Source organism: Rhyacophila brunnea, unplaced genomic scaffold (assembly GCF_057557595.1).
Source record: "Rhyacophila brunnea isolate RB1 unplaced genomic scaffold, BYU_Rbru_1.0 scaffold_12, whole genome shotgun sequence".
NCBI classification, from domain to species: Eukaryota; Metazoa; Arthropoda; class Insecta; order Trichoptera; family Rhyacophilidae; genus Rhyacophila; species Rhyacophila brunnea.
In genome coordinates, this window is record NW_028232774.1 from 30,095,388 (window position 1) to 30,110,242 (window position 14,855).

Here is a 14,855-nt window from a genome sequence, read left to right on the forward strand (position 1 = left end):
GCGCACGCTTGGTCTAAATGCGGCTTAAGGTCTCTAAGAGCAAGAAAAGCCGATTACCGTCAGTTGATGTTAAGCCACGAGCACTAAATTGATAATAAAAAAATGGTAAGGTAAATTTGCACGCGAATCGCTATTCAGAATATCACCATGTGAGGGAAATCGATATAAAACTATGGACCTATCTATACTTACCTATATTTACAATAATACAAAAAATCCTGAGATGGAAAAAAATACGATTATATTTCATTTGATAGCTGTAGCACTGGTAATATTTTGACATTGTCTCCTTTGCTGGATTTATATAATATAATATTATTAATTTATTCGCATAGTAGGTAGGTATATTTTATGTAGCTTTCATGTTTCATTGTCCATCTGCGACCTGGTGATGTTATTCAGTATTTTGACCACGTCTTTGTTGACCAGCTCACCCAGGTCTTTCGCGTATATGAAGTCATAATGGTTGAACTTGTCCCACTCCACGGACTTGTACCACATTAACGTTTTAGCACTCCTGTATTCTTTCGCTAGCTTGTCAATGTTCTGCAATGCAAAATGGGGTTAGTACACTATATTCTGTTAGTAATTGATAATATTGTGACATGCGTCATGATTTAATAATATGTATGTAGTTCGCCTGTATTTTATGTATTTTCGTATATTTTTGAAACTACTGACATCGATTATTTTCCCACTCCTGCAGGGCTGTTCTAACATTATCCAAAATCAATAAAAAAAAAAGTAATTATCTTATTACTAGGAAGTAGGAGGAATATTTTTAATACGGCCGTCTAAGACGGCTTTAACCGTGAGCTGTCAAATGCCGTTGAGTAACACAGTTAACACATCTTACTCGATTCTAATCGGATGCATTTAGAAGCAAGTAAGACGAAGTGCGGTATGTTAACAATTAATGTAGATAACCGCATTGTTTATGGAATTGCTCCAAGTGATATTCGTGTTATCGCTGGATAGTTATGGTTTTATAATCGCCTCATACCCGGCACGTCACCAGCTGGCAATACGATTCGTCAAATACAAGAGCTGCCTGGCTAAATTACTATTTACAGTCAATGTACGGGTTTCAGGACTACAAAGAAAGAGGGCGATAATATACTTGGTGTCGGAATAATCGAGCTCCGTGATGAATGAATAATAAGTATTAGCTGTGATCAGTGGCGGCCGGTGATTTTTTGGATTGTAATTTTTGAGGGTGTGCTGGAAATTTACCTTATTGAAAAATGAAATCAATTTGGCTCTGTTTTTGACAAAACGTTATTGACATTGGGAAATTACCTGTATATTTTATGTTTTTAATAAAACATGTTGCGAGTTACTCAAATCTTTATTGGATTAGTTTTAAGAAACGATTGTATCTCTTATAGTAGATAAATACCTCTTACTTTTAACGGAAGCCATCTTATTCTATATAAGTACATTATCTTTAGCAATTTGTACACTGTATGAATAATGATTATTATGAAACTGCACTTTGTGAAATAATATGTAAGTATTAAGATTTATTAGCTTATCACTAGAATTCATGAATTAATAATTTTCTATATTATAAATACCGACATCATTTCGCGTTAAGTCAACACACAGGATAATGAAATATTAATTTTCCAGAAATGCGGTAGGTAGCAAAATTATTTTTATCTTCATTGATTTAAATTTGAGTACACATAAATCAAGAGATCTTACTGACATTGTATTATATTTCTTACCTATTTTAAATTTAGAAAATAATGAATTCTATTGTTTTTAGTTGTACAAGCATTTTAAACATACTTTTAGCGTGAACAGTAAGCTGCAGCGTCTATAATAATAAACCATAATTCAAATTTGTAATTGCTCTCTACTCAGACCAATATGATGTCATTTTACCTGGTCGGCGCACGATATTCTGGAACTTACGCATGGCGAAAACGATTAGTACGGCTTAAGTTGTTTTATAATGGCTTTAGTTCATGCTAAGCTTTGAGTTCATTTTAAGTAAACTAAATATATTGCCGGGGCAGGGCGCAAATGATTTCAGTGAAGATGACGTATACGGTGCATAGTGCCTGTATTATCGCCTATTGGCAATATGGACACATCGGTTTATGGTTTGCATTACAATATTAGAAGTGAGCGATAATATTAAAAACCTGTAAAGAAAAAATATGATTTACGATGTTGAATGATATTTCATAGCAATAAAAGTAGTGCAGTGCACTTGTATGATGTTAGACCAGCCGCTGCTGTGTGTGATGAGGAGCTTAAATTACTTCCGTCATGATTGCTGGATTAAACAAACGAAAAAAACCTTCAACTCAACATGGGCAAAAGGGATAATGCATTTAAATTCATTATAAATAAATATAATATGTATTTTATATTACCCACATGTAGGGAATCCAATCCCGAGCCAAAATTCTGATCCCGGGATTTCGGGATTACAATTTGACAATCCCGGGATCCCGGGACTGGTCCCGGGATTGGGATTTTTTTTCCATTGTTAATATAAAATTTTTATATTTACAAATAACATTGATAAAATCGGTTAAAAATAAATCTAGTATAATTTATACTATTTAAGACATTTATTGTTAATATTGTATACGTTAAATCTTGGAAATACACAAGTTTAATGGAGTAAATAATATTATAATATAAATAATAATGTGAATTTAATATGAGATTGCTATTTCTGATAGTAAAGACATAATGAATAGATCAGCGAGATTTAAAATAGTAAAGCAAATAATCATAGCGTACTTATGGCCTTTCCGCTTCATAAATCTAATTAGTCAGCCAAATATGAAACTGCCGTAAAACGTATGATATCATGGTGGAATTAATTTGTTAAAAGTGCGAAGCATTGTTTTTTTACCAATCTTTCTCATTTTTAATAATCTATGTGAAAAAATAAAATGAACGGCAACCTACACATCAAACTTCATTCAAACTCAGTTTATTTCTAATGTAGTTATTTTGTATTAAAAGTATTTTTTCTGTTATATTTTCCATAAAAATTGATAAAAAAAATCAATCCCGAAATCCCGGGATTATGTTTATCAATCCCGGGATTCATAGGTATCGAAAATAGCTCGGGATCCCGGGATCCCGGGATTCGGGATCCCGGGATTAGATTCCCTACCCACATGTGACATAGTACCTATTGCACTATTTTAAAACCATAATGTTATGGGCCAATTTATTTCTTGGTGTTCTTCTAAATGTATGAGCAGACAAAAATAAAATAATAATTTAATTAGTATCATTGATTAATACATGCATATTATTCATAATAATGAGTCTTTGATAATCTAAATTGTGATTTAACAAAGTATGTTAATATTTTTAGCAGCGAATTTCAATCTCAACTTTATTTGAGTTTTTCCTGAACTCACTGGAGCAGACTTAAATAATCATAATGCATCATCACTGTCTCACTTACTCTCACGGGCATGGTGTAATCATTCTTCCCGTAGAAGATCACAACTGGAGCGGTGTTCGCTGTCGTATTGTACTCCGGTGGGTCTGGCTTCCCATACCTTAGGATATTGCGATCGGGAGACCCGAAGTCGAATTGTCTCAAGCCATCTGAAAAGGGATATTAGGGAATAATTTGACATGCGAATAGTTTGGACTAGAATAAGAGGCATCCTTTTATTACAGCAATCGTTGAAGGCGATTGTGCAAGATTTTAGTGTGGTTGAATTATTGGTAGCCACAACAAATTAATATCTGAAACGTTGGCGCAGGGGATAATAATCAGGGCCGGTGCGTCCAATAGGCGAAATAGGCAACCGCCTAGGGCGAAAAACATAAGGGGGCGCATAAATGGAGAACTAAAATTATTTTCCATTTTTTAATATTTTTAAATACTTAATAAGTTTTATTTTATTTTGATGTTTTTATCTGTTCGTTGTAATTATGTATCATAAGTAGTGATCGGATTTGGAATCTAGTGGCGTTCCATGGCCAGCTTCAGGTATACAAACGATACAGCCAGATACAAACGGTACAAATGATACAAATTTCAGGGTTTTGTCACACAGCTGTATATTGTTTTGCCTAATTACCTAAAAACGTTTACAAGGCGGTTCTGGACCTAGAACACAGCCTCTCACCATAAGATTCGGAAAACATTCCGATCTCTAATCAAAATTTTTATTTTCTACCGACCGTTTTTGTTAAAATTATGACATTTCCAGGTACGCGGTCTAAGCTAATCCAAGATAAAAAGAGACCGTACAAGTTTTTATCTCAGCAATTTATCATGCTTAAATCAATACACATGCCATCGATATACTAATTGTATAATTTGGCTTGGTATAAAAAACCCCCACAGCTGCTGCAAGCGTTAGAACTTTCTGCAACTTTCCAAGAAATGGAATCCCTCATAAACTCATATTTATTTTCAACCCGATCTGCCTGGAAGTGGAAAGGAATATCATTTAAATCAGTCAGTCTCTCTACAGCTGTTGTTTTTGAAGTAACAACTTTGAAGTAATTGTGTAATTTGCATTATTTGTGATGAATTAACCCGATCATAAGATATTAATAGTGTAGTTGGTGTTTATACTGTTAGTAAAACTTGATTTGAAAACTTAAAACGTGAAAATTTCTGTTTATATTTTATCCGCTAGTGCGTGTAATATTGTGAACTGCAGGTTGTCATATCAACATTTTCAACAAATTTTTCATAGGTTATTATTATTTATTTTACATATCTTGTAAATAATATTTGTTTGATTAAATGAAAAAACGATCATCTGGAGCACGAAACAGAAAATTTTCTCCAATATATTACAAGAGGTTACTGCCTAATGGTGAAGAAATATACCGTTCATGGTTGATATATTCAATTAAGAAAGATGCGGTCTTTTGTTTTTTCTGCAAGTTATTATTTAATGATAAAAACTTTTCATGTCTACAAACAACAGGTTCAAAAGACTGGAAAAACATTGTAGCTCTTCTATCTTCCTATGAAAGGAATATTTTTCATTTGGAAAACCATCAAACTTGGAAAGGACTTCATTTTCGTTTGTGGAAAGGCGCAACAATTGACAAATCAAAGAAGAAGTCCAATATTGGCGACAAAATATTGGAACGTTTAATTGTTTTGATCAGAGAAAATCTGGCATTACGTGGAACAAATCAAAAGTTCGGTACTGTTCGGTTATCAGGAATACAGCGGCAAACACATTTTGAAAATAGCCGATAAACTGGATTATTTGTTAGGTTAACCTAACCCAACCTAACCTAACCTAACCCAACTTAACCTAATCTAAACTAACCCAAACTAACAAATAATCCAGTATATCGGGTATTTTCAAAATGTGTTTTCCGCTGTATTCCTGATAACCGAACAGTACCAAAAGTTCTATACTACCAACAATGGTAATTTCTTGAAGTTTGTTGAATATCTAGCTCTCTTCGCCCCTGTAATGAATGAAAAATTGTCAAATTAGTCAAAAATCAAGAAATACTGGTTCATTATTTGGGAAATGATACCCAAAATGAACTGATCCAGATCTTACCACGAGCTGTAAAAAAGAAAATTGTGTCATCAGTGAAATCTCTTATGTGTGTGTGTTCCTGTTTTACAATAATTTATTTAATTAAAATTTTTGAAAGAGACTAAAATAATTTTATTAATAAGTGTCTATTATATTATGTCTAATGATTCATAATTTTTTTTTTATTATTTCGAAGGCACCAAATAATCTCGCGCCGGCGCTGATAATAATATATCAAGAGCATGAACCTAATTAGTCCAGTCAATGAGTGCTCGAAAGATGGGTGTGGAGTGCATGGAATATGTGAGAATTTTTGACTTCAGGACTTTGTTAGGAGGAGTTAGTAGGTAAACATACTAAATGTCCCCGCCTCTGGGAGGTGAGCTAAAGGCGGGAAGGGGGTCGAAAGGTCCCATTTTTTGGTTTTTCGCTTATATCTCGGAAATGGTGCATGTAGAAAAAAAATATATTGAATAAAAATGAAAGCTAATTAAATTTCCTATAAAATTGTTTCTATAGATTTTTTGTCGAATTCCCAACGGTTTCCGAGATATACGTTATTGAAAATCGATAATAATCGATAAAGTGGCTAGCTTGGAGGATCGACCAGATAAGTGAGATAAACGCACATCACAAATTTACTCTAATCATAAAAAAATCGCTTATGGCGCCAATTTCTTTCAGGAGTATTAACATTTTAAAATATGTGGTTGTATAATTGCATATTTTGGTGAAGGGGGATCACATCAAAAATTGTGATTTCATAGAGACATCTATTACCCGAATTACGAAGCATATACATAATTTTACCTCGAACACCGTTTTAAAAATGCTACTGTAGAGCTGCACACTGCCTTTAACCTTAGTGATAAGTGGGCCCCCCCAAGGATCCTGGACTGGCGGCCCGCTTCAGGATGTGGGGGGCACGGAAATCACTATATACTTTTATTCAAATATATGATGTATAATGTTCTTACAATTTTATTTTTTACAACTTTAGTTGTTTATTTGTATTTGTTGTTTGTTTAATTTTTTATGCCCTTCGTGGCATAGGAAAAGTTGCTTTAAATGATATTTGAATATAATTTTCTTTTGTAGGTACGAAATTAGGCAAGAAGTGAGTTTCGGCACCTTTGTTTTAAAAAAACGCCCTGGGTATAAATACCTTTTTTCCCTAGTTGTAAAAGGTGCCTGAATTGGTTAATGCTGGCTGGCTGTATTCTGGCAAATACGCTAGGTACCATTTCCTGGAAATTGTAATACGGTTTTGTTTCAATTAGGTACATGCTGAAGACTATTTATGTACTAAAAGAATTTCAGTAACCTAGTATTGATCACATACCCAATCAACCTGACCGTAGTCGTCGCCAACGAACATGAACGCAAAGGCGTAGCACATGTCCTCACTTTTCATACGAGGTCTGCAAAAGTTGGAAACCAGCTGCTTCTGGAACGGGCCGCCTACTGTAACCGGGTTAATCCCCATCGAATCTAGAATGTCCTTGAATTGAAAATTTAGCATAGTTGTTATTATAGAGTTTTAGTTCAAATTCAGACCTTCGTGTATTTTATGAATGTTGGGTTGTTCGATTAGACAGTTTGTAAACACTTTTAACAATGTTATTGTTTTATCTTATATATACGGCAATGTGTGTGTGTGTTTTTTAAATAGCACATAATTGGAACATCTTTCTGACCAGTGGCGGCCAGTGGTATCCAACATTATTTGGATCGGAATGAGTGTGTTTGGCTAACTTTGGACTTGTCATGCCCATATGAGCCGCAGCAGTTAACTACGTATGGAGAGCCTGTGTGCATTGTGAATTTTGTACAGTTGTTAGGGGTCTGTATTAGAGGTGAGTTGGAAATACTGTCACCAGTTTGTGTACTCAAGTCTCGGATGAAACTACCCATACTCAGTATGTGTGGCCCAATAAACTTGTTCCAAAAAACTTGTGATGATAATATCATCGCGAGTCGATCGCCAGTTGAACAATAGGTCATAAATTTTGTGTCGCAGCACATTCCTCATGGTGAGATGACGCACAGGCTTGATATGAGTGCTATGAGTATGACCGCTCAAAACATTTATTATTAAAAAAAAAAATCATTATTCATTTTATTAACAAGAATATTATAACCTAACAGAAAAACAGCTCATAAATTTAAAATGTATTTGAAATTTTATAATAAATGGGACATTTCGAAAAACCGAGCTCAGAGTATTTTTTAGCGATTCTATTGAAACCGATATTTCAAATACTAATATGGAATTCGTTTTAGTTCCAGTTGAGTATGAGACTTATGTCACATACGCACGCCAAACGCTCTATATAGTATTCCGAATACTAGTAAGTATTTTGTTTTCACCACTTTTCCCACCTCTAGTCTGTATTGATAATGTGTATTATTTATCTTGATTCATCTACCTATCTGAAACGCATGATGACACGGAGAAGATGTATTAAAAAGAGTAGGGTGAGAGAAAACATACACTTAAACGCAAATCCTAAATTTGACAAATAAACTCACAGGCAAATAAAGGAATCCTTTTTTAACCGGTCACTAAAGAAAACGAATGGTAGTACTATACACTCATGATAGTTTGACAGCTGATGCTTGTAATGCAGTGGTAGTATATCTAGTATTGGTATAGAAAGTATTAAACGACATTACAATTAATTTGTGACAGATTGACCGTAAAGTATAAAGAAGTATGGTGTCAGATGGAAAACACGATTTTGAAAATGATATATCTCTGAAAATGTCAATTTCTATAAGACTACTAGATTCAAATTAAAGAGTATTCGGGAGTGGATTAATCGAAGTGAATGTGTTAAAAATAAACAAAGTGGTGTTTAGGTAAGAAATATGTGTCATCCAATACACAATCAATCAAAAAATACAAACATTATGGATGAGTAAGAACTATTGGCTAAGCGTCTAAAACTCCGCCTGGTGTAACAGCTCACAAACAGTGAATTCAGTCTAAAACACCAGAACAAATGGGGAAAGGTGAGAGAAAACATACACGTAAACGTATGAAAAATAGTGAGACAGGAAGAAGACGAAAGCTACATCGAAGAATTGACAGGTGGCACTGCCATCTGGTAATTTCCTAGCTACTAATAATAATTATAATGATAGAGATCCTTACCAATATCCTGAGATCGAGCATCACATATGAATAAAACGCCAGCGAGGTCATGTGTATTGTCGGCGCTAGAGCCACGAATGACAAGAACTTCTTGGCGAGATCCGGCCGCCTGTCGCACATCATGATGTAGGCAGTCGCGCCAATAGAGTACCTGATGAAGTGTATCTTTGGCGCTTTGCTGATAGCCAGAATTTCATCCATCTGCGCTGGCAGGTCTAGCAAGCCGTGCTCATCGAAGCTGGGAGTAACATCGTATGATTATTGATTATAGATGCAAATCGAACACTCGACAATATTAGGTATTAATTTGAGGGGACTTCCATAAGTTCGCAGAATGGTGGTGATAGTAGCAAGTATTGGGGTTAAAATTATATTGTTAGTTTTAGGTAATCCTTTTTAGGTATTCCATGTAAGTCCATGATAATTTTAAAAATGTCAAATATTGAGCTCCGTACAGTAATTAATTTATACATTTATAAATTTATACAGTATAAAAACAATTTAATGAGACCGACAAGGTATCAAGACAAGAAAATTTTATACATTGGTACTTAGTTGTAAAATGCATTTTTTGTATCAGTAGACACGTAGAATGTCACTCTTAAGGTGAAGCCCTTACTGAGCCTTTTTTAAAGAGGAACCTAGCGGAAAAATACGAAGCTTGCCATTTGAGACATTTTTTTTATAATTTACAATTTCAACTGTATTAATTAATAAATATTTATCTGAAAACATTTAAAAGAAAAATATTTTTTATTTTAAGTCAAAGACAAACCTACAATTTACGAAAAATGTTATAAAATGTGAATTTGGTGCAGGGTCTCACGTTATTATTACATATTATTTTATAGTCATATTTATTATTAAATTTAGTTTATTAAGTTTTCTATTTTTTGACGTAGAGATTTTTGACTAATTCATAGTTTTAATATTTTTTATTTTCATTTTAAAAAACATCGATTTTTATAAAAATATAAATGTGTATAACTTGAAATCCTTTTTATTTATATCAAATCGAGCTTCAATATTGAGACCATACCTAAATAAGATTTGATATAAATAAAAAGGATTTCAAGTTATACCCATTTATATTTTTAAAATGAAATTAATACAGTTGAAATTGTAAATTATTAAAAAAATATCTCAAATTGCAAGCTTCATATTTTTCTATGTACTAAGTGAATATTGTTAGTATTTTATTTTCTTAATAATATAAAAAAATATGAACCACAGACAATCATTATAGTGATGTGTTTTTTATGAATTTGGTCTCGTAGCTACCTGAAGTTCCAGTAGGCAGGATCAGTCTTGCTCATATTGGGATGCGATGAATATTGATTGAACCTCATATTTCCAATGAATACATCGTACCCTGCATCCGCCAATAGGAAGGCTAGAATTACAAAACGACGTTTAATTTAGTACTTACTTACATTTTTTCAAGAGTTTGGACTATAGCCAGACTCTAGGCAGTGGTCGGCAACCTTTTGAGAGACTGGGTAAAAGTTTGAAACAAATTTTTGATATTTTTAAAAAACAATTTTATTTTTATAAAAGAAAAGTATATCTATATATACACGTATATTTGCGCATGTGTAAATACTAATTTATTTTATAAAAAACATACATAATATATTATAATATAATATTTTTTTAGTGGCTTCCTTGGCTTGATTTTTTTGAGTTTTTCAACATTTGGCAAATACGTAGTTGTCTTACGTCGAACACAGGTATCAAGATTCTCTTGTGTTAATCGATTTCGCAGAGTATTCTGGATACATTTCATCTGAGAAAATGTTTGCTCACAAGAATATGTTGAACCAAATGCTGACAATAGAGCAAAAAATGCAATTTTTATTAAATTTATATAATATTAAATAATAATTTGAAAAAAATATTATCATATTTTCTTGGCGGGTAACTCAAAATGTTGTAGTGGGTAATTCAATTACCCGCGGGCAGTAGGTTGCCGACCACTGTTCTAGTGCATAGGTCCCAAAATTTTCCAAAACGTGACTCCCTTTTATATTAACCGAGTAATATTGCAACCGTCACACTTTTATAAAAATGTTTTTTTAATATGGTGAAGAGCAACGCACTAAAAATAATCATAGAATAAAAAAAAATACTTGATATTATCAATTATCACAACATTTCTCTCATTTTGTGTATAATTGCATATGTTAACTTGTGAATTCATCACAATATTTTCTTTCACGTTACTGTGACATTATTATTTTTTTTCATGTGGATTATCAACTTCACATTATCACATTTGTATTCACTTTGTAAGTGTCAAACATTATACTTACTTTTCGCGTTGTATTTGCTTCTACTTTTAAATGAGTAAACATTTTATTTGGTATTTTAGTCCACCATTCGTTCACTATAAAACATTATCCCTTTTCTAGTTTCTTAAAGACTAATAAAACTATTATATTGTCGACCAATAATAACTATTGATTGCTTTTGTTTGTGGAGACTGGATAATATTGTAGGGACATTATATTTTTGATGAACTCACACTGAAACTTTCAGCCAAATTCACTGATTTCAGTCGAAAAGGTTAATTTGTTTATTTGTTATTTAAATATCGAAACATCGATAAAAGATAATTTTGGTGTTGAATTTTGCATCACAGTGATTTTTTTTCCACTTTACTATATTTTAGTTGGCGTTTCCCTCAAAATATCTCGTGACCCATGGCTTGAGAATCCGGGAATTTGTGAACTACGTATGAGATTTTTGTTGACATGATTTGTTCTGAAAAATCAAACACAAAATTATTACGGGTTCGTGACTTACCCAAACTCCTCTTGCGCCCCAGCACCATGAAGTCACTGGAAGTGCCGATCATGCCGTGGAATAGCATAACCGGAGGAAGTGATTTTGTAGGCCAGATTTTCCTTTTGACTGGTAGTCTGTACATCTTAATGACGTAGCCATCACTCGTTGTCACCGGGTGCTCTTCGATCGAGAACCCGGCTCGTCTCGCTAGTTGCAACTGAAACATATAGGTGCGGAATATGACTTCTAAAACATAACAGTTAGTAGTAAAGTTTAATTCTAATCGTTATAAAACATCAGTTCATAATCCTGACTTATATAATATTATATTGGCCAAAATAGCCTTGCGGTGTCTTGAGATAGGGCATGATCCTCAAAAGCATTATATACTAATATTCAAATAACAATGGTTATTTTGAATTAGGTAAGTACATTATTTATAGGTATTGAAAACTTGATGATAGATTTTTAAAACAAATGTAGTAGGTACTTTCATTAGTTAATAATGAAATCATACTATGGTAAAACCCTATAATAAAATATTTGGGAACTCTTTGTAAAGCATGAAATATATAACCTAATAACATGTCCCACCCCACATCATATTTGTTCTTATAGGGACCTGTTAAGGACAGGTGTTATGTAATTGAATATATATATATATATATATATATATATTTTATTTATACTCGATCATTAGAATATTTTGGAATAAGGCGTGCGCCGCATCCGCACCATCTATTGACCGCACGCCACTGGTGCCCACATATTCACATAACACTCTAATAGTGGTACTGGTGGTACCTACCTATATAATAATACACTTGTAGACACTATTAATTTAAGTATGCTATACAGATTTAATTACTTTGTGCAGACGCGCCTTGATATATAGGTAAGTACCATAACGGTAACCTCCACGTATAACCAGAATTGATACAATTTATATAAATACCCAATTATAATAATATGCTACTAGCCACAACAAATTAATATCTCGAAAGTTGGTGCATTGAAAGACAGTGACGTTCTGTGTAGGTAGGCAGATTGAGCGTCGCTTGGGGGCGGAGGTTACTTGAAGGACGGCAAATCGAGGAGAATTATTTGGAATACATAGAAATAGCCACATAACCTTAGTAGTAACGAAAATATCTTTCCATTAAAAAACAGCTCACTGGTTTTATCAGGTTCGCGATATCTAGTTTACTTCCGTTGCCCTTCGAAGTACACCAAGTAGACCAGAAACGACACGTGTAGATTTGCGAATAGTTAGTCTGATATTTTATTAGTAATATATAATACTCGTACAACACATTTCTTAGATATTGGACTCATGAAAGGATAATAAAAATACTGTATAAAAAATGAGGCGGCCTTTTGGTGCTGCCTAGGGGTGGCATGTTGAAAGATGATAATAGGTACATGCTCTTGATATATTATTACCCAATCTAAATTCTAGTAGATATTGCGAATGCAACTTCGAATGCATATAACAATATCTTAACAGGAGAGGCAATTCGAAGTCGGAAATTCACAGATTCGTGCCGCAGTCTAATACGGATAGTGGAAATTGGTATAATATTATAATGTAATAACTATTATCAGATTCTTACCGTAGTTTCTGTGGCAGAAGGCGGAAGCTCCCTGGAGATAACTTCATAGCCGCACAAAGCTGTCGCAATGAAAATTATATGGTATTTTACCAGCACTTTCATTTTTTTCCAGAGCGTTGGAGCGGAGCTCGGAGCAGGAGCACGGAGCAGTCGAGCAATCGAGTTTTACCCGGAGCACCGAAAATTTGTAGTGCTCCACTGCTCCGGATGTTTTTTTATTATTAAATTTTCGTCCTATTTTGACACTTTGCAACACTGGGATTATTTGAAATACGGCCGAGTGATAAACAACCTCGCTTTTTTGACAGAAGAGGCAGATAATGAAAGACGATTTGCTGCCGGGAAATTTTGTTTAATAGAATTAATAATGAAAAGGGCGAATAATAACCTTATTTCAAAACTATTTATTTTTTAACATTTGTATACATATAATAATAACTATTAAGCCCGGAGAGGAGCAGACCCTGCAGCGGAGCTGGAGCAAGTAATATGTCCGGAGCAGAGCAACTCAAAAATTGTCCGCTCTAAGCCTCTGTTTTTTACAACTTGCCAAATAACACAATTTCAAGCGCCAACGTGTTTATTTTTAGTTTCTAGTGAACTGATATTGTTTCTACGGCGAGCTTTCGATAAGCTTTTAAAAATGGTTTTTTTTTTGATTTTTTTAAATATTAGTAGGTACTCACCCTACTTTTCACTGGGTAATTAATTAAACTTTATTATTTTCTTAAGTACACTGTTTCTTTTATATTATCGTTTCACAAGTAATACTATTAAATTATTCTTGTCAGAGAGACTGCAGCATTTATTGCTTCTTCTTTATACTAGACAATTAGACGTTGTAATGTCACAAGTTGGTTGATTTTCTTCGGATATTCCCGTTTTATGATTGCTCATTCTGAAAACAAAATAGGTACAATTAATATTAAATTGACACTTTATTATTCAATGGATAATATACAAAAACCGAGTATATTAATATAAGTACACAATATTTATAATCAAAGTTATTAAGTTTTGGTCGTTATATGAAATCAAATACCAAATATTATGTTTATACACCGAACAATATTGTTGATAGTTATCCTTACATACAAGCTTTGTACCAGGAAAATTGCATGCACAAATAGAGCCACAAGCTTATTTGAATAACTATACCTACTCACTGTGTTTTTCCAGAAAATCACCAATTCATTACAAAACAGCAATAACTGTGTATTTGCAACTTTGTTTCACAAATTAATACGAATTGATTTATCGGTAATAAATACTCCGTGTTGTCTCTATTAGGAATATTACAATACTGATTGATTTATATTACACGTATCATCTTTATTCTGTAAGATCTTGAAAAAAGACATTGATATAAAAAAAATTCTACTATGAAATCGCGAGGCATATCAATAAATATGATTTCGACCTTCATAGATACATAACATAGATAATTAAAAGCCTATTATTTATCAACTGTTATTGTTTTTTGATCATTTTAATAATAATTTTCTACATATAAGCTTGCTTACGTAGTATTCGGTTTTTTTACAAATTAGTTATTTATCTTCCGTATTAAAATTTTATTATTTTCATTTAATGAATAATTGAAATTGATTTTGTAAAACATTTTTTTTACTTGTGTTTTGTAGGTAGTAAACGTGGGTATCTACATGGCTGGATTTACCCTTGAATGGACCCTGGACTTAACATATCCAGCGTTTAGAAATAATTGGCTATTGGAAGTGAATATTATCAATTTTGACTTGTAATGTTGCATCAATGATTTTTTTT

General features: G+C 33.1%; 1 protein-coding gene across 2 annotated transcripts; it reads right to left on the reverse strand.

Moving 5' to 3' along the window:
• Positions 1-218: 218 nt before the first annotated feature.
• LOC147078044 (lipase 3-like) lies at positions 219-14,375 on the reverse strand. 2 transcript variants are annotated; one of them, XM_085961156.1, is made up of 10 exons: positions 14,237-14,375; positions 13,757-13,968; positions 13,071-13,304; positions 11,476-11,674; positions 9,952-10,063; positions 8,671-8,908; positions 6,856-7,014; positions 6,679-6,760; positions 3,446-3,591; positions 219-546 (listed from the first exon to the last, which is right to left on the reverse strand). In XM_085961156.1, exons 3-10 carry the CDS (start codon positions 13,170-13,172, stop codon positions 361-363), a joined length of 1,224 nt encoding a protein of 407 aa, XP_085817282.1. In that variant the 5' UTR covers positions 13,173-13,304; positions 13,757-13,968; positions 14,237-14,375; the 3' UTR covers positions 219-360. The 2 variants fall into 2 exon arrangements, with proteins under 2 accessions (XP_085817282.1, XP_085817281.1); XM_085961155.1 differs by having other exon boundaries at positions 13,071-13,968.
• Between the last annotated feature and the right edge of the window lie 480 nt (positions 14,376-14,855).

Coding starts and splice junctions, on each gene's coding strand:
- LOC147078044 (XM_085961156.1), bottom strand. CDS start 13,172: ATGAAAGTGCTGGTAAAATACCATATAATTTTCATTGCGACAGCTTTG. Junction 10,064..11,475: donor GGGGCGCAAGAGGAGTTTGG/GTAAGTCACGAA, acceptor TTGTAATTCTAG/CCTTCCTATTGGCGGATGCA. Junction 8,909..9,951: donor CCTGCCTACTGGAACTTCAG/GTAGCTACGAGA, acceptor TGTTACTCCCAG/CTTCGATGAGCACGGCTTGC.